Raw genomic sequence first — 18,544 nt, 5'->3', positions numbered from 1 at the left:
CCCATTTTGTCTTGCTTTCAGCCACTACTATTGCTTCAGTTGCTGCAAGGTCCATCCAGCCCTGACGGACCAGGTACATAAAGTTTCAAGTTGGGCAAATCCTTTCTGATATGTATGGGAGCTGGATAAGTGGCAGCCCGTAACTTATAGGACTGCCACAGAGACAAGCTTTTAGGGCATGTCTGTTTCCACTATGATTATCACTGCAGCTTCATCCAAAGCATCTTCCGTCTCCTTTAAGTTAAGCGTAAAAGAACAGAAGTCAATCAAGATCACATAGAAATCTTTTCTTAGCTCCTGTGGTAGGTTTGACAACCCACTTTGAATGCCACACTAGCTATACTGCTGCCAGCACTGTCAATAAGCTCTTCTGAGCTCAAGCCACTCTGCATGGAATAAACACACGCGTGCCTCTGGAGAAACGACGCACCCTAAACCAGCTAGTTACTTTTCAGACAAGTTATACAAGTTTTGCCAAACTAACAGAAGAGCCTAGCTTTTTCTTTGGTTTAACAATTTCTGACACTTGTTACTGTTCCCGCTGCACGTTGCTGAATGGGATTTGTTTCTTACCGTTAATTCATTTATACAGAGTGCTGAAACTGGGGCCTTGTGACCTCGAAGCTGTGTTAGAAAAGACAGTTTATTCAAATCCCAGATGATGCAGGTGCGATCCCGTGATCCACTCACAATGATGTGATAAGCTAGAGAAGCTGTGAGGCATGTGACAGTGTCAGTATGACCCAGTAACGCCTGCAAAACAAAAGTCAGGAGGAACAAGCTGCAATCAGGAGAGAGCACAAAAATTATTACATTAAATGCACTTACATTAATGTCTTACCGAAAGATGCAACTGACTTACAAATCCTGAGCTGGCAATTATTTTTGTAACTGAAAGTGATAGGAGTAATATTTTTTCCCCATTTAAAAAGTACTCCCACAAAACCAAATTTCAAGGGTCTAATGTTATATAGCCGCCTACTGAAAAAAAAACACCTCCAAAAATGTATGGAACAGGAATCTAGAATGCAGTCAGATTACTGCAGTTTACTCGGTTACAAATCACTGGCTAAGTGAAATGGCCTTCAATATGCTGCCCTGAAATTTAAGGGACAGTGTTTTATCTTGCACTGGTTTTAAAAAAACACTTTGGAAACACAGCTTTGGACAGTTGTTGGAGACCACACAAGGGAAGTTACTAAATATTTCTCTAAATTCCTTTTCCCTTAAGTTTGAGTGGAAGCTTTCCTCTGGAAAAGTCCTACTATCAACGCGCCAACAGGAACAGGAACATGTAACAATAATATGTAACAATCTAGCTACCTATAACAATGAATCACAGCTTCTAGTATATTTTGAGGTAATTGTTTTGGGGTTTTTTTTGTGGGTGGGTTTTGTGGTTTTGGCTTGGTTGGTTTTTTTTTTTTAGCAAACATGCAAGACTCAGTCTGCACTTAGCTACAACTGATTTTAAAGCACAGGTGCTTTTTTTTTTAGATTAGAAGTTGATGTTCTGAATTAACAAAGCAAGAAAAGCTTCAAGTGATCCTGAACTCGTATACTCTGCTTCACAAACATCACTGCCAGAAAAAGCAAGTTTTGCACACAAGCGTAATTTAAATATATACATCACACAAGTGTAATTTAAAACAAAAAAATATCAAAAAGGAAACTGAACCTTAAGACAGTCTCCTTCACTGCCCTCCCTGACACAGACGGAGGTATTTTACATACAACAATACAATAAATCAGATGATCTCACAAAACATGCCTGTATAATTTTGGTAAGAATACTACCAAATTCTCCGTCTCTCCGAAGAGCTCCTTGTGATCAACCACCCTTAAGAACGATGTCATTTTGAAAACAGATTTTGCCTGCTTTCAATGCAGATCAGTACCCCGACTCCTCAGTTCCCCAAAGGTCTGCTGGACTTGTGGTTTCAAAGCTTATTATGTGAGCAATACCCTTTTCATGATTTTTTTGATCCTGTAACATCATTTACGTAAAAAGCATCTTTACTGTATTTTACCTGTTTCAGTGTGAGGGCTTTAGCTTTTTCTTTGGACATGCCCATTTCCCACACACACACCGCTGTACTTGTTCCTCCAGTGATAACCAGTTTGGGGTTGGGGCAAATGGCACACAGTATCTGACCCCATTCTGACAAACATTCATAAACAATTACTGCCTAAAAATAAAGAAAACAAAGAAGAATTGCTCTCAGGATTAGCATTTGGTAGGATAAAAATAAAAACCCGAGTGCCACCCTGCACGCTGGACCATTACGTAACTCAGAGCTGCTACATGCAGTTTTTCCTCAAACAGAAGCAATTCCAGCCTCTGCCATTAGATGCCTCCCAAGAGATGAGCTTTAACTGCATAGATTTAATTTAATTATGTTTTGCAGACCCGGTAAAAAATTATTATTAATTGGTTTACGTCATTCTGCCAGCGTTCTGATGAAGGCCACCAGATAGGGAGCAATAAAACATACACAGTCCAAGATTATTTCATTCACACGTGAAACAGATTTCCATTGTTAGATCTTTTTTCACTATTGAATACTAATGGCTTTTGGTGCATTCAGCACTGAAACAAATTTCAGATTACAAACCTTGTCTGACTCGTAGGTACCCAGTCTACAGCTGAGGTCTGCATAGCCCCAAGCAAAAGTTTTATTCCATGTAGGTGGGATGAGAACCTTATTCTGTTCTACTGCCAGAATGCCTTTATCAGTACACACGATCTGTCCCACAGGCTCCTTGAGCTCTAAAAGAGAAGATGGGGTTATGTTTTATTGCTAGGCCAGGCAAATACTATCAGATCCCATTAAATACCTGATGCTCTGCAAAGGCAGGATCTCTGTACTGGATATGTTACACACATCTTTGTTTCAACTGCGATGATGGCAACTTTCAGTAAGTTCGTAACAAATGCAGGGCTAAGCTAAGCACCATCAGCAGTGGCGAGAACACCCTGAGTGTCCCAGACAGCTCTGATCCCACATGCAATGCTGCAGGTGTTCTTCAGACAAGACGTGTGTGGTCATTAAAAGTGACTGTACCATTTTCAGCACAAGCAAAAGTAAATTTCTGGTATCGATTCCAACATCTCGGCCAAGCGTTCCCACAGGCTACATTCCTAACTAAAGCCCATGGTGTCCTACCTGTTTTTCCCCAAGCTTTGCAAATATAGATGAGTGCTTTCTAAATTCCTGTCTTACTACAGCGCAGCCTTACTATGTCCTGTGTAATAGTATGTCCTTCTCTCTTTACAGCAGGCAGGCACAGATTCATTTGACCAACTAGGAAAGACATCACCATATAGCATTTACCTGCCTCACAGACAATTAATTTTTGTTCGGTCCAATGTCAGATATGAAGCCAAACCCCACCATTTTTGTTTCAGTACAGCTATCAAACACCACCTTTCCTGGCAACACTTCTATTTCTTGCCACTAAAAGAATAATAAAGAATCCTTCTGCTACAAAAATCACAAAAATTGAGGCTATCGCAGGTCCAAAAGCAATGTAACCTGAATATCGTTTGTTAAATTAAAACTTTAAAGAGGTGCTTGGGCCCAATTTTATCCCTCTTTTAAAAAACTTATATTAAACCAGCACAGGTGTGGTGCTTCCCAAGTACATTTTAAGGTAGCTAAGAACATAATCCTACAGCTTAGGGTATTTTAAATTTGTTTTTCTCACAAAAGTACAGGCATTAAGAATATTAGAACCAAGCAAAACATGGAAAAGGATGATCTCGTTGAAACTCTGAATGCTCTGGCAAAGAAAGAGGAATAATTACTGCAGTTTTACAGTTTACCTTTCACTGGGGCAAGGGATGGCCGCAAGTTGTCCAAATGATGGAAAAAAATCTTGTCACCTGTGGAACCAGGGGGCACAGAGGTTCCCACAGCCTCCCCATTCAGTCGGCTTCTAACACGCTTTGGTGGGTGTGGTTTTTTAAAGAGCTGAAGTTCATAAAAAAATTGATTATCATCAAAAATTATAGGTTTACAAGAGCACAAGCTTAAAAAGATCACCAGTATGTCCAATTCACCTTCTAAAAATTTTGCAGGTTAGCAAATGGTACTTAACTGTTCTCAGTATTCACTACTAACTTATGTCAACTATTTCAGTAAGACTTCAACAAATCATGTGAAATCCAACAAGGATATAATAAGCAAAGTATTTTTAAAGCTACCTCCAGTTGCAAAAGCAGTTGAAGTAAAGCAAGCAAAAATCCCCAAGTTGACGCATAACACAGTATTAAACTCTAACTTAGGCCAAACCAAAAGCTAATTTTTGGCTTTGAAACAAACTGTGTCCCACAAACAGCAGCTCACGCACTTGGAGGCGGCCAGGCTACCAAAGAACAGAGTAACAGCATAGGTGGGCATGTAATTGGACTGCATACGACAACCATATAAAAGAAACACATCTTCAAACCTGATTATCTTCTGCCTAGCTTTTCATTATGAGTGATTGAATTTCAGTTTTACTGCTTCAGTGACCATTCCTGGTATCTCAGATAGCGTTAAACAAGCTGATCATCACTTCTAATAAGTCATGTTCATCAATGACACACGCTATGGCTTATCACGTGATAAATTCATAATAAACGTCTTGGATGGTAGGTGCTACGTACTGTAACATTTAATAAGCATTGAATGTATGTAAGATTTTGATTACTCTTTTGCAGAAAGGTTATTACAGCACTGAAAGAAAAACTGAAATTCCAAGGCTCAAAGTTATTTTCCTTACAGCCCTTTGAGATGTTACACGTTTGCCTATCCAAAGCAGAAGAAACATGCATAAGCCTGAGGCAGTTGAGCTAGGAACATGCACACATGTTCCTACCGCTTGCACCTACGCTCTGGGTACAAAGGGTAACAACAGGCCTATGTGCCACAGCTCTCCCTGAGCTACCACATGCCTCCCATCTAGCTGGGCTACGAGAATATGGAGAAGGCACATCATATACTGTTCACGTGGACAACTGATCTCAAAAAAAGCCAATGCCAGCAAGAAAACAACCCACCCTCTTTGCTCCTTTGAGTGACTTCTCCTCTGGCTTACTAATTCTGCTTTGCCCTTCCAGGCTGTGGCATCTTGGGACCCTCACAGAGCCTGCGAGGGCCCTCTTCCAAATGCAGTACCAGCTCTGAAATGTTTTGCAGCACAACTTTTTAACATGGGAAACAGAACCACCAGGTGCATTACTAGTGGAAGAGATGGGTTAAAGAAGATGTAGCCCTCATGTTACATCTCCATGCAACAAAGAAGTAAAAAAGTGCACAGCAGACACGTCACTGAGATAGCCTGCCGTAGATCCCCTGGGGAAAGTCACAGAGGGTCACAGCAAAACTCTAAGGTTACATAAAAACGTGCTCCAAGAGCACTCACCACCACAAATGACTTAAGGAAGGAGGTCTGAGTTTCACAAATTTATTGCAGTCTGCCCATTTCCTCTAGCAAAGCATCATGCAGTTTCTGGTAGATCTCATCACAGGTCTGTACCTAACAGGCATTTGAAGATTCAGGCAGACGTCCAAAATCAGCTGCAATGCTCTTCCACCGCCCTGCCCTCAGCCCCAGTCTTTACCTGCTTTAGCTGAGCTATGTCTGATTCTCATCACAATGCAGTGATTGGTTATTGCTTTAGAGGATAAAGCCCTACACCCACTACATATCTAGATTATTGAGAGAGAGCAAGGAAAAAAATGGCAAAAAGCAACCACAGGGGATAGATGAGCAGTTCTTAGCCTTCCTTCCAAGCAATGAGACACAGGCAGCTGTTAGAGGGTCCCCACAGGAAACATCCTGTGGCTGTCCTGGAACGTTATGTGCTGCTGTAGTCTAGTTTCCCGCACATGGGTTGGGTTCCCAGTGAACTGCTGAAGGTTATCTGTGAGTTTCCACCAGATCTAGACTGCAAAAATTCACCAATGACATCTAAAAGTTTCACTGGACAGGAAAAAAACCCTAAAGAAATGCCTGAGAGAGAGAAAGAGAGAGAGAGAGAGAGAGAGAGAGAGAGAGAGAGAAACCCTCCATCTGCCCAAAAAACTAATAATCCACACAGTAAAACTTTAGATCGAATATTGCATTTAATACTTCAATGCAATCTCTCAAAGAGAACACAAACTTTAAAGCTGCACCAAAACCATGTCTATACTAATCCTTAACTATAGCTGTCCTACAAGATTCAGTCTTCTTCATTTAAATTTTGAGGTTTTTTCCAACACGTTCTCCAAATAAAAGATGTGGGCAAGCCCTACAGAGTGCCAAGAGACCGGTGTAAAAAAAGGAATCATAAGTTATTATAGAAATTCCTTCATTACAGGGAAACTTAAAATACCTAAGCACCAGGCAACAGTTTGAAGTTGCACTTTCACTGCTCCCCTCTGACTTTGCAGCGGGAACATACTTTTTTGTTTTTGATGCTGATTTTTAGAGTTGAACCATAACTCACTTTGCCTTTACTTTAAAGGTGGAAAGAGGAAAGAAAAAGAAAAAAAAGAAGACATTTCTATTATCAAGGAAAGCCCAAAGTTGATTGTTGTTGCATTTATGATGGAAATGTGATTTCACATCATTGGAAGAATATTTATAGAACACACTCCCAGGTAGTTTCACTCTTAAAACTTTCCCATTCTATATTGATACATTTCAATTTGACTGTCACCTGGAAAATAAGAATTATATGATGGGTATACCTGCTTTGGTATCTGTCCAAAGTTATTAATGAATCCTATGGTAGCTGTCTCTTTTAATGGATCATTGATGTTATATATGTCCACTTGCCCCTCATAGAAGAGATGATGAAAGACATTTACAGCTTCTACTGCAGCAGGACCTTGCTGTTTATAGCCAAAGATCAAGTCAATCCACTCATGCAGATGTGCACTCACAAAGTCACATTCCAGAGCCTGAAATTCAAAGGGCATGCATTAAAACTAGCTGTATCCGTCACCAGTTGAGTCTACTACACCTGCCACAAAGAAAAATGCAGAATATATTTCGACATATCCTTGTTATGTTTTGATAAAGCCTTGCTTCAAGTACTCCCTAGCCAAAAAAGAAGGGGAGGAAACACCAGTTCTACAGACCTTTGCAACAATTAGCCATCAGCCCCGAATTCACGGACTGGCTAGTAGCTGTAACTGCACAACTCGAGCTTAGATTAATATGCAGTGCAAAGTCCCAACTGATGTTTTCTGTTGCCATTATTAAATTACAAATTACCTCCCGATGAACTCTGATAAATTCACGAGGATCTCCTTTTGCCCATGGGGGTAGTATTACATCACCAAGTTTAGTGCCATTTTGTTTGCAACCTATTAAGAACAAAAGAAAACAAAACAATTGGAGAGAAGCATTGAAACTGAACTGCAACAATGGTGAAAAAAGCATTAAAATATATCAAATTCTAACACCTTTCCTTTAAGAAAAGCAAGCCACTTCAGTCTTTTCTTTAAAATACTGTGTCATTTTTAAATGTCAGGCAATAAAACATGAAAAAATCTGCCTCAGTTGCTCATGCTTGCAGGAGGAAGAATTAAAATATTCTTTTCTAAGACTTGAAGATGTGACAGTGTTTCAGCACCCGCTCTTCAAAACAAACATTACCTTTCTAGCTAGAAGCATAAATTAGATTATGCCTCCTCAGCCTTCACAACTTTACCATGCACAGTCTGTACTCACAACCTTTATGTTTCCCCATCAAGTGCTCTTGGAACATCAATATTTTGTCTTTATTCTTCTATTTAAGTAAATTTCTGCTTTTCTCTCCCTGCCATGGGAAAGACAGACCCACTACTGCAGTGTGTGAAAGTTAATGAAAACAAGAGCCAGTAAAATAGCTTTCTGCAACCACTGCAAAACCAGAATCTTGTTATGTTAGTTTAGCTTGCACATAAGCAGCCAACCCTGCTAACCGGGAACTGCTACCATAGCAGCTGTCCATTTTGTACCCAGAAAAATCAGCACAGCAAGGTTAATTCTCTTATCTCTTTTAGATATCCTTGTTCTTATTCTATGAGGAAAACTGGAATAAATGTGCTAGCCCAAATTTAAGAAAGGACATAATTTCCTGTATTTGGCACCTGTTTAGCATGTATATAGCAATGGCATGTCAACAGAGTATATTTTGAAGAAAATAAATCCCAGTGCAAGACAGTGTAACAGCAAAGTGCACTGAGAAGCCTTGGTGGGGAACAGTATTTCATCCCAGGATTTATTTTCTTCACCATACAAACCTTCTGTACCAAAGAACAGAATTATTGTTTTACCCATGAGAATGGCTACACATCACAGAGTACAGGCTAAATATTCATATCCTAACAGCAAAGAGCTAACTGGCATTCCCAACAGGCTTCACACCCAAGGATATTGGTGATTCCCCTGGGCACGATCTGGCCACATACATTGATCTGGGTCCTGATAGCCCCTTTCCCACTCTTAACATTAAACAGTGACATGTTGTGATTACTAAAAGTGTATTTGTTGTTCCCAGTTATATTCTTGTTTTGTTGCTTGTTGCCAAGAGACAGTTCCACACTTCCTGTTAGCTCAGAGAAACACCAATGAATTTCCAATTTTATAGGGTACACAAGTACTAAGAACATTGCTGCAACAGAAACATGCTTCCCTCACCAGACTGAACCTTCGTCTCTTTTATCTGGGGAAAGGCGAGCAGGACTGCTACAGATTATAACACAGTCAAAAGTATCACACAGTTTTTGACAGTTGTTCATAACGAAACCTTTCCTACTGTTGTTCCAAATGCTCAATGAAGAATTTCTAAACTCTGATGGTCACAGTCCACAATTATCAGATACAATGCTGAGTGGACAAGACCTCAGCATTTTTCAGGTAATGGCCATACCCTTCTGCATGAAATATAATTGGGTGAGGTTTTGCAGGGCGTTCTTTTGTTTTTGCCAGGTTGTGCTTCCGAATCTCTTACAATACATTTTGAAAAAAGGTTTTGAGGCCATTAAAACCTACGACTTGATTAATCTTTATTATTGCTATTAGATTCACAGCACAGAGCTCAGAAAACAGAAGCTTACTGCCACTGTTAAGAGTGACATACAACCTAAGGGACATGTATCCCCTACGGCCCATAAACATGAAATTTGCTGTTGAATAATCACTCTCACAAAAGCTAACTGCAACATTTCAACAAAACCTTTAGGAATACTTTAATAAAAGTGAGGACTGTCAAACAGATTTTGTAAAGCATAAAAATATTCGCAAAAAAGATGGTGAACACCATCATGGAGTAGCAAGTTATGTGGAGAAAAATGCAAACCAGAGAAACCCCAAGTAAAACATGATTTATATGTGGATTTCGAACAGGTGAAAAAAAACCCCAAAAATCAACTAAAACACACCACTCCAAACAAAAATCCTTTTTGGGTATTTCATCGACTTGTTCAGCAATTCTCAGAACAAACTTTGCATTAACTGCATAAAATGAACACTTACTGCTTGAGAAAACATCCTAAGTCTGATGAATGTAAAAAAATAAACCTGAGGTATCACAGAGGAAATAAGAATTCCAGCTACGCTCTTCCTGACTAAAAGATGAGTTCTGAATCATTCAGACTTTCAAATCTAATACTGAATAAACATGTTGTATCAGGAAATATCAGAAGTAGTCCTGCCTATGCTCTCATGTCAAAACGTGCAAGTCGTTCATAATTTTCTCATGCAGTTAAACAGACCTTTTTCTGCCCATATTACAAGACGCTTTTCTTGTGTTGGACTGTCTGCCACTTCTCTTACACCTGTAGCAACACTATCAAGCTCCTTCTGCCTACCTAGGTCAAAATTGTTGGAATTGAGCAGGAACTCAGGGAGGTAGAAGAACTCTGGAATGAGCTCCTTCACGTCTGCCATGTTGTGCTTTGACGCTGAATACCAAGCCTCCCGTACGCTGTGAAACATTCGGTCAGCCAGGTCAAAGTGACCGCCCTGCAGGACACAACAAGAAGCACATCAGCATCAATCTCTCAGCACAGCAGATTTTGCCAAGGTGGCAAATCAGAACAACCTCTGCCCAATAAAGTTACCATAGAATGTAGCATGTTTCTTCCTTTAACACAACTGATTTAAACACAGCTGCATTACTTTTTGGTGCAAATGATAGTAAACAGAAATAGCAATGAGATACAGATATACAGAATTTTAAGAAGAGAGCCACCTAGTCCTATTTCAAAGTTTGGTCTTTTCAGAGAACCACTTTTTTTTTGCCTGATGGCTTCTGTCTAGGAAAATACTTGACATGTAATGTTACAAAACCCATTTATCCATCAAACAGGCAAACAATTCCAGGCTCTGCAAACGTTTATTTTAACACTCAGTACTAAAATGGCTCTTTGGATAGACATACTGGTTTAAAATAACAATCTTTCAACACCTCCAGCACAGAACTGAACAAATGGCATATGATTCTTTCAACAACAGAAAAATAAAGCATGATGAGCAAAGTATTTTTCACAATAAAACTTGCTTTGTTTTTTGCTTGCTGATATTTTGTTCTACATACACTTAGAAAAATGTCCAAGCTACAGGAAAAAAAGTGTGAATTCCATTACATCACTTACAAAGAAACATCAAAAACCTCCCAGGCAATAACAACTCTGCTAGAAGTATTTCTTCTACCATATTTGATGAAAACAAAGCTGACTGACCATATTTTTCACTTAGGTCTCTCATATACAGCAGGAAAGAAACACAAAGTGAGATGATGCAATTTTTACCTGTAATCGTAGGAAAATCTGAGTAAAAGGCTCCATCCGGACAAGATAGGAAGCCACTATCATGGCTGATGAATAGTGGGTCCCATAGTGATAAGCTGGGGTTTCCCCTGCACAAGATTAAAAATCATAAACATAGAAGAAATAAAGCAGTTAGGTGACTGAATTAGTACTAACTGAAAAAAAGAATTAATTAGTGGTGCATCTTAATTACTCCATGACCTTGGACACACTTAAAATTGGAATTTGTAATTTTCATTCTCAAGAATCTGAAAGCTTTATGGTTTTTCACAGCCACCACTTGAGTTTTGGCTGCAGTCCAGTAGCCCTAATTCAACGGGCTTCTGCAGAGCAATACTGAATGGTTTGTAATTTTTTTATTTTAACTAACTGAAATGTTGCAGCACAGCTATGTTAATTTTTCTGCCGAAGAAACACTTTATTTATAACTTTATTGGTTACTGTGGAATTAAAAGCTTGGGCAGAAATATGTCTCAGAATTGTTGGCTACAGATTTTGTACAGCTTTTACTTTCTTGATTTCCTGGCCAAAAGTCTGCGTAAGTACTCCTTGAGAATACTGATCCATTTCTAGAAATGAACGTCTTTGCCACCTGCTGTTGTTTGATACAGAACAGCACTGCAGTAGTTAAACAGGCTCGTGTCTTCAATAAAAGTACACAAGAAGAAATGTATCATGTAATAGCTGCCTTGCCAAACACGCAAGTTGTATATTCAATATATAAGGAAGCTCTAAAATCAAGAATATGTAACTGAATTGCATCTCATTCTGAGTGGGGTTTTTTTAGCTAAAAAAAATGCATTAAGATAATAAATGATAAAAGCTAGAGTACTGCTAGTGCAGAAGTATTCCCATGCTTTCGTACAACTTATTTTCTTGCAGCAGTGCTCACACTTAGTAGACACAGCTGGTTGTGTGCTTCATGTGCCTGCCCATGCTAGCCTTTAGACAATGTCAAACTGCTCTGAATATGCAACTGTTTTGTCTTCATTTTTTCATATAAACAAAATACGTCATTTGGATTTAAAACAAACACCACAGCAAGAAAACCGATGCCCCTTTGCTCTAACTTAGTATTTGTTGGAGAGTCACTAAAAACCATGGTAGAGTTCTGCATATCCATATCCAGACCTCTTGATCCATTATATAAAAATCTGTGAGTCCCTCCTGACATGTGACAAGCACACGTCCCTCTGCATTTCCTGCAGGATGGATCATTACTTACCATTGGGATCTTCCCAGTCTTTGTATCGCTTCTTGTACTGGGTTAACCTGTCCTCTGTTTGAGCTCCCATGGGCTTGGCAAGGTTTCTGAATGTCTTGGGATTTGTAAGATCCAGTTCCTTTAAAAATAAATCAGACATCAATTTTATAAAAACAAAAGCACCCCAAACCAAAAACCAAACAAACCCTTTCTATACTGCTGATTACCATATTTAACACCACACACCTTCTAAGGCTGTCATCTTTGTTTCCTACACATGCAGCAGGTACAATGTTGGATAGGCTTAAAACAGTCCTTCAGTCCGACTTAAGAGAGTCAGTGTTTCTTATTTTAAGTCACATATGGGCTCCAGATAATTTTTGCCCTGCTCTCTTTGTCATGTTCCACAATTCCCTCTAATTCTGTTCTTGAATACTCAACAGCCATCTTAACAATATTTTAAGTTATGGTCTGGCTGGTAGCAACAGCTGCCCACAAAAGCATTAACAGGATGTTTCTTCGTTTTTAAAAGTAAATTCTTCACCATGGGGCCAGATTTCACAGCAGCCCCTACCACAGTCTTCTGGACAAGCGTGCTTTCTCTGTGGGCATAATGTCCTTCAGGACATTCAGTAGAAAGCTAATGCAAAGACTTACAGGAACTGTTGTAACACAGGCAACTGTCTTAAAACAAACTACTGATCCCAGCCCTCACTTGTGCACAGTCCAGTAACAGCTGTAAAATCAGCGCAGGCAAGGACCTGCCTGCATGGGACAGCCGAGAATCTCTAATATCCTACCCACTGATAAGCAGGAGGAACATTACAAAATAGACGAAATCAAACAACTGGTGATAAAGACAAGCCTCAGTTTTACCAAGGCAGTATGAGCCAGCTATAATATCTGCAAAAACTCCCAACATATAAAAGATTGCTGACAAGGTATTTTATTTACCTCTGAATCATAGTCTGCAAGGATCCAGGGAAAGACAGGGTACTGCATGAGATCATTATAGGATCTGCCCGCCAGAGTGTTTAAGTGCATCAGGTACTGGAAGTTACTGATTTCTCCTCTCTTAAGGAAGACAGATAACAGCACCGTAAAGTGTTCGCTTTACAACAATCCAATGTCTATACTGCCAGACTGTCAAAGTGTTAAGCTCTCCCCAAACATACAAAACTTATTTCAATATTACAACACTCACCCTATTTTTACTACAGTTGCCCCCCACCTTGTAATTTCAATGGTATAACAATTTCCTATTTGATGATGGTATCATGAAATATTACAAACTAAAACATTGAGATACACTTTCTATAGTAGTATATACCACCTGTTTGATTAGGAGGATGCAGCTTATGTGCCCTCATTAATTACGTATCACTACAAACCGTGGAATTTAGTTAAAAAAAAAATCCCCAAAATTTTCATACTTACTTCCCATCTTTGAGTAACAGATTTTTCTCCCACTAAAGTGCTAAGCAAGCCAGACCTAATGGGAAGAAGGAATTGCATTTTCTGACTTAGCAGTAAGATCTGGGTTACATCTTCACAAGACAATCCAAAGTTTTATTCTCAAAACTTGTAAATTTTAACAATTTGAAAAATGGGGCTTTGTTCCTTCTTACTTTATCAAAGTCTTTTTTTATTTCTAAACACATACTGTTAAAATCATGGACATTAATTACACAGTTCACTGCAAGTACAAACGTATCTAACAGACTGCTGACAAGGAAAATGTCTAATGGCTTTGGCACTCCAATTGCTTTCAGAATGTATCTGTATACCAATAATGTTAATCCTGATAGTATATATTAATTAGTAAGAAGATATACCAATGCTGCTAATGATATTAGTACATTTAAAATAACTGGAGCACATCACTAGTTAAGTTATTTTGGTAATGTCCAATTTTACATCAAGGTTGCAGTACTCTAGTGAATCCCGACCTTCATGCAAGCATCATTTATTTGAAACTGATTAGCTACAGAGCTTGTGAGGAACAGAATCACCTACCCTTGCTCTACGCTGGTGTTTGGTCTCTGCCCAGACACTGACTCTGAACTGTCAGTTAGAGATGGCACCACAGCCAAAAACCTGCATCAGCAGTTAAAAAGAGATTAAGATTAGAGTTTCTGACCTTGGTATGTCTTCTCCCTAGAAACAGCGTGCATTTAGTACAGTTACAGACTTCGTTTTGAGCAGCTACATAACATCTTCAGCAAAATTGGAATGACCCTTTTCTCACTGAATGCATATCACAAGTTTCACACACAGGCATTAGTGCTTCCTAGTGGTTCTTTTGCACAGCATCAAGTTACTATCAGGGTTATCCACGGCCCAACACCCACCACTCTTGCAATCTGCTTCTGGTTGTTAGGTCACTGTAAGGCTCACATATGGCTCCACACAGACATTTGGAAATATTTGGATTAAAATGTTCTACCTTATTTTACAATACCTTTGATAAACTTTGTTTCTAACCCCTTTTTGGAAAGCTAGAAGATAGTTCCGTCCATCTCCTGAGAAAACTTCAATTGCAATTGGCTGAAAACAGAGGACAAACCCATGTCAACACTAACACATTTGCTCATCACCTCTGAAGGTCAGGCACAGACTAGTGTAGTTATACTATACATATACACATATATATATGACACCACATTACGGTGAAGCAGACTTTGCTCAGCACAGCCAGATGTTTTATTTTTGGTCCACTAAAATTCACTAATACAGGCAAACAGAACTACACCATAGTAAGCCAAATGTTCCAACAAAGATGCCCAATTTCAGCACCTAAAGACAGGCAATAACTTCACTTTCCAAATAGTGAAACACAGGTAATAGCTTCACTTTCCAAATACTGATCAGTCATGTATTTATTTTACTTTTTAAAAATGACATTATAAAAAAATTCCAGAATAGGCTCCTCAATCCAAAAACAGTGCCTGTGTTACCTGCAAAAGGTATCTCCTTTTATGTACTTCCTTGATATCTTCATATGCAAAAATGCTGCATGTTCTTTTAAGTTGACTTGGACCTTGCCTTGCTCCCCTAGGTATAATTGGCTCGTGCATCCTGTAAATGAGCATAAACAGGGAGAGAGAAGTGATAAAAAGACGATAAATTAGAAAATTCTCTTAATTCATATGAGAGTCCAGTTACAGAAACAGCTGATTTTCACAATATACCATACTACACTGAGCAATTTGTGAGCACAGAGGAAACTGCTCCTGAGGTCTTTCTGAATCTGACATTGTTTTAGAGTTGACTCCTCAAAAATCTTATTAAATACTTCTTGTTCAGCTATCAAGAATTGAGGAATCTCACCACTAATCTACTCACTTTGGAGGCAGTGTCTCAATATCCCGTATTTCTCTGGTGGCTGTCATGGTAAATCCATCAATGACATAGAAGTGCTCTTTCCCAAAGAGCAGCAACCCTTCACTGGTGTCCAGGCCCTGGACCCGAGCACAGCGGTACATGTGCTGAATCTGTAACGAAAAGCAGACTCTGAGCAAAAAGCAGGTTAACAAGCTTAGATCATTGCTTTGTTAGAACAAGCCCCAGACACTACTGTTATCCCTTGCAGATATGGCAAAAATTCTGCTGTTTTCCCCCTTAATCAGAGATATACCCAACACTTGTGATACAGCAGTTTGGGAAGGGAGTTAAATAAAGCCTCCTCTGTACGAGAAAGACTTATATATTTACCAAGTTATCCACTCACACCATGCTTTTTGAGCATAGTTTAGAACCTGTAGTCCACTTGATTATGATGACAAATGTATTTACTGGTATAGTTCAGACAGACAAAGTCTGAAATACCAAATACACAGCACAGTCATTCAACACTCTTCTTGGGAATAAACTACTACTTATCAAGGTTCTTCATTCCAGTGAAGGGAACAATTAATTACAGACAGTCTGCCAAGTTCAACATTTATATTTGCAACATATGTTTTCTGTCTGGACTCATTAAGCCAACAGGGTAATAATCCAAGCATGTAGCATGTAGCTTTCATTTCAGGACAGGTTCTTTTTTCCCTAGCAGGCTGAAGGAAAGAAAAAGAATGTTTCCAGTACAGGAGTTTTGGCCCAGGATCTCTTTGAACCAGAGCACACACCTGATTTCAAGGAAGAAGCTGACGAAATACTAAACAAATTCAGCTGTAGATCAGGGAAGGTATCTAGGACATTTATTAATGCTTGCAGTATGTAATGCAGGAATTTCAATACAGTAAGTGCTTGGTGTGTTCAAAAGTACACGGTACCTTCTCTCCTTCTTCGAGAAGTCGAAGCAAAGTTGTATTGTCAGTCTTCTCCTCTTCATCAATTGAACTCCCCTCAACAATTTGATCCTGTGATTGGTCCTGGTTCTCATCATCTCCTCCGTCAGGAGCAGAGCGAGACCGTTTCAGGGGGGGTTTTACCAGGCCTGGGGAATAACAGAGATAGATAAATAAAAACCTGACACAAAAAAATTCACTTCGCAAAAACCTATTGAACTTTGAAATTACTGATCCAATGCTAAGACAGAAAAACAAAAGTCCTACAGGACCCTTAAGCTTATCTTAATGCAAATGAATGAAAAGATATAAATGCAGATAAATTTAAAGAAAACAGTTCTGAACAAAACAATCTAACCTTTGACTCTTGCAATAGTGTCCTCCCCATGTTCTGGCTCCTGCTGAGTGGTTTCACCCACTGTATTCTCTTCTATAGCATCCTGAAATACTGCAGGGTTTCCAGAAGCCAGGCGCATATAGTACTCCTTACTGTCATAACTTACAGCTCTTCGGTAACGAGCAGGTTTCTTAGAAATAATTGAAGAAAATGCTTGGTCAGTCAGCTCCTCAGTCACTTCAGTGAACGTGTTTCAGGAATACTGTGTGCAGCACAGTGCATGCCCATCAAGTGTTTTGTGCGTGCTCAGTCATACACCAACACATACAGAAACAGACACTCATCAGCAGATCTAATCCATCAGCTATTTGCAAGGGAGCTATTCAGCCACTCAAGTAATAAGGGGCTTGCAGAAAAGCCTGCAGACAAACCTAAACCTGGAAAATCAGAAGCATGGCCAGTATGTTATGAACTGTCACAAAAGGCCAGGATACTTGTGCTTAAGATTGATAGATCAGATGGCCATTTTATCAACTTTCATAACTCCCTACAACATACACAGCTTATTCATTAGCCAGCTGATTTCTTTGCTGGGCAATAGTTTGAACAAAAAATTGCTTCAGGGAATGATACAGATGTGTGGAAGTTGGTATGAACTAAAAGCAGCCAGGGACCAGCTTCAAGGCTTGGAAAGTCTTCACTAATTCAAGTCACTTCTTTTTTTAGTAAAGATTCTGACAGTTTGTGGGCAGGAGACCAGCACAGAAGTATCCATTTAAACAAAGTAATTCCTTGAGCACCATTTGTACCTTTGGGTGACAATGGATTATGAAACCCTGGTGGTGTGGCGGTTTTTTAGTTTGGGGGGTTTTGTGTATTTTGTTTTGTTTGGGGTTGGTTTTGTTGAGGGTTTTTTGTGAGTTCTTTGGTAGTTGGTTGGTGGGTTTTTTCTCTCCTTTGTCCACTCCATCCCTTACCATAAGCTAATTCTTACGTTCCTCCCTTGATTATGGAGATAAAATTCAAAATAGAAAACTAAATGAGGACAATAAATATATCTGAATGATCACGGGAGATACAGGTGAAAATCAAAGAGGTATTAAAGAGCCTTTCCAAAATTAAAACACACTGATGCGTATGGATGGATGAAAACCCCATGGATTTTATACTACAGCTGAAAACTTTCTTCTCTGACTACTATTTAACATCACACTCAAACTTTAGAAAGCTTTGTGAATGTGTTCAGTTCTCCACCACAAATAGGGGTTTTTTGTGTGTTCTGTAGCATTATTTCCCATGAATCTCAAAATTAGATTGGGATAATTACAAATTATTATTATTATTAATCCAGTTAAATGCTTTACATTATGTAAATTGCAGAATATCATTGCTATTTCCGTCAAGATTTTTCCTTGTCCACTTTTGCAGTAATAACTGGAAATATATAAAATGTGATTTTTTTACCTTTTTTTGGTGTTCATCTGTATGATAGTATAGTGGGAAAGTAAATGACCCCCCAAAAAATCAAGCTTAGTTTTCTTACAAGTGGATGCTTGGGATGATAAAGAGATTAAGATCAGCAACACAGAGATTTATTGTTTCAGGTCAAATTGGCTGCCCCCAGAAATTTAAGGTACTGATCTAATTTGTTTACTTATGTTCAATTAAGTCTTCACTCATCACCACAAAAATGCCACCCAGATGATGCTTAAAACCTCTGTGGAAAAAACTTAAAACCTACAAAGAGAAATCCTAACTAGCACTGCTAGCATGAAGAAAGGAAAACAGTAACAATTTCTATTAGATACTCTGTATAATAGGATTACTTTCATATGTATCTGTTAGTCTGTTGAATGTAACTCAAAATGAGTGCACGCACATTACACATTGTACTTAGTGATGGGCAAGACTGTGAATGTAA

General features: G+C 39.0%; 1 protein-coding gene across 4 annotated transcripts in view; it reads right to left on the bottom strand.

The window, feature by feature from the left end:
- Window positions 1-18,544, bottom strand: part of WDFY3 (WD repeat and FYVE domain containing 3) — a 185,233-nt gene that overhangs the window by 9,387 nt on the left and 157,302 nt on the right. For all 4 annotated transcript variants that reach the window (XM_056360682.1, XM_056360704.1, XM_056360693.1 and 1 more), the window contains 17 exons: window positions 16,645-16,813; window positions 16,272-16,435; window positions 15,343-15,491; window positions 14,955-15,075; window positions 14,459-14,544; window positions 14,014-14,094; window positions 13,435-13,489; window positions 12,952-13,071; window positions 12,019-12,136; window positions 10,776-10,882; window positions 9,834-9,987; window positions 7,252-7,343; window positions 6,723-6,935; window positions 3,827-3,974; window positions 2,616-2,770; window positions 2,031-2,189; window positions 574-753 (listed from right to left, as the gene is read on the bottom strand). In XM_056360682.1, the coding sequence (XP_056216657.1) occupies window positions 574-753; window positions 2,031-2,189; window positions 2,616-2,770; window positions 3,827-3,974; window positions 6,723-6,935; window positions 7,252-7,343; window positions 9,834-9,987; window positions 10,776-10,882; window positions 12,019-12,136; window positions 12,952-13,071; window positions 13,435-13,489; window positions 14,014-14,094; window positions 14,459-14,544; window positions 14,955-15,075; window positions 15,343-15,491; window positions 16,272-16,435; window positions 16,645-16,813 (2,271 nt within the window). The remainder of the gene's footprint in view (window positions 1-573; window positions 754-2,030; window positions 2,190-2,615; window positions 2,771-3,826; window positions 3,975-6,722; window positions 6,936-7,251; window positions 7,344-9,833; window positions 9,988-10,775; window positions 10,883-12,018; window positions 12,137-12,951; window positions 13,072-13,434; window positions 13,490-14,013; window positions 14,095-14,458; window positions 14,545-14,954; window positions 15,076-15,342; window positions 15,492-16,271; window positions 16,436-16,644; window positions 16,814-18,544) is intronic.

This window comes from Falco biarmicus, chromosome 1 (assembly GCF_023638135.1).
Source record: "Falco biarmicus isolate bFalBia1 chromosome 1, bFalBia1.pri, whole genome shotgun sequence".
Classification (NCBI taxonomy): Eukaryota; Metazoa; Chordata; class Aves; order Falconiformes; family Falconidae; genus Falco; species Falco biarmicus.
The sequence above is the reverse complement of the archived record's forward strand: the minus strand, read 5'-3'. Positions and strand labels throughout refer to the sequence as shown.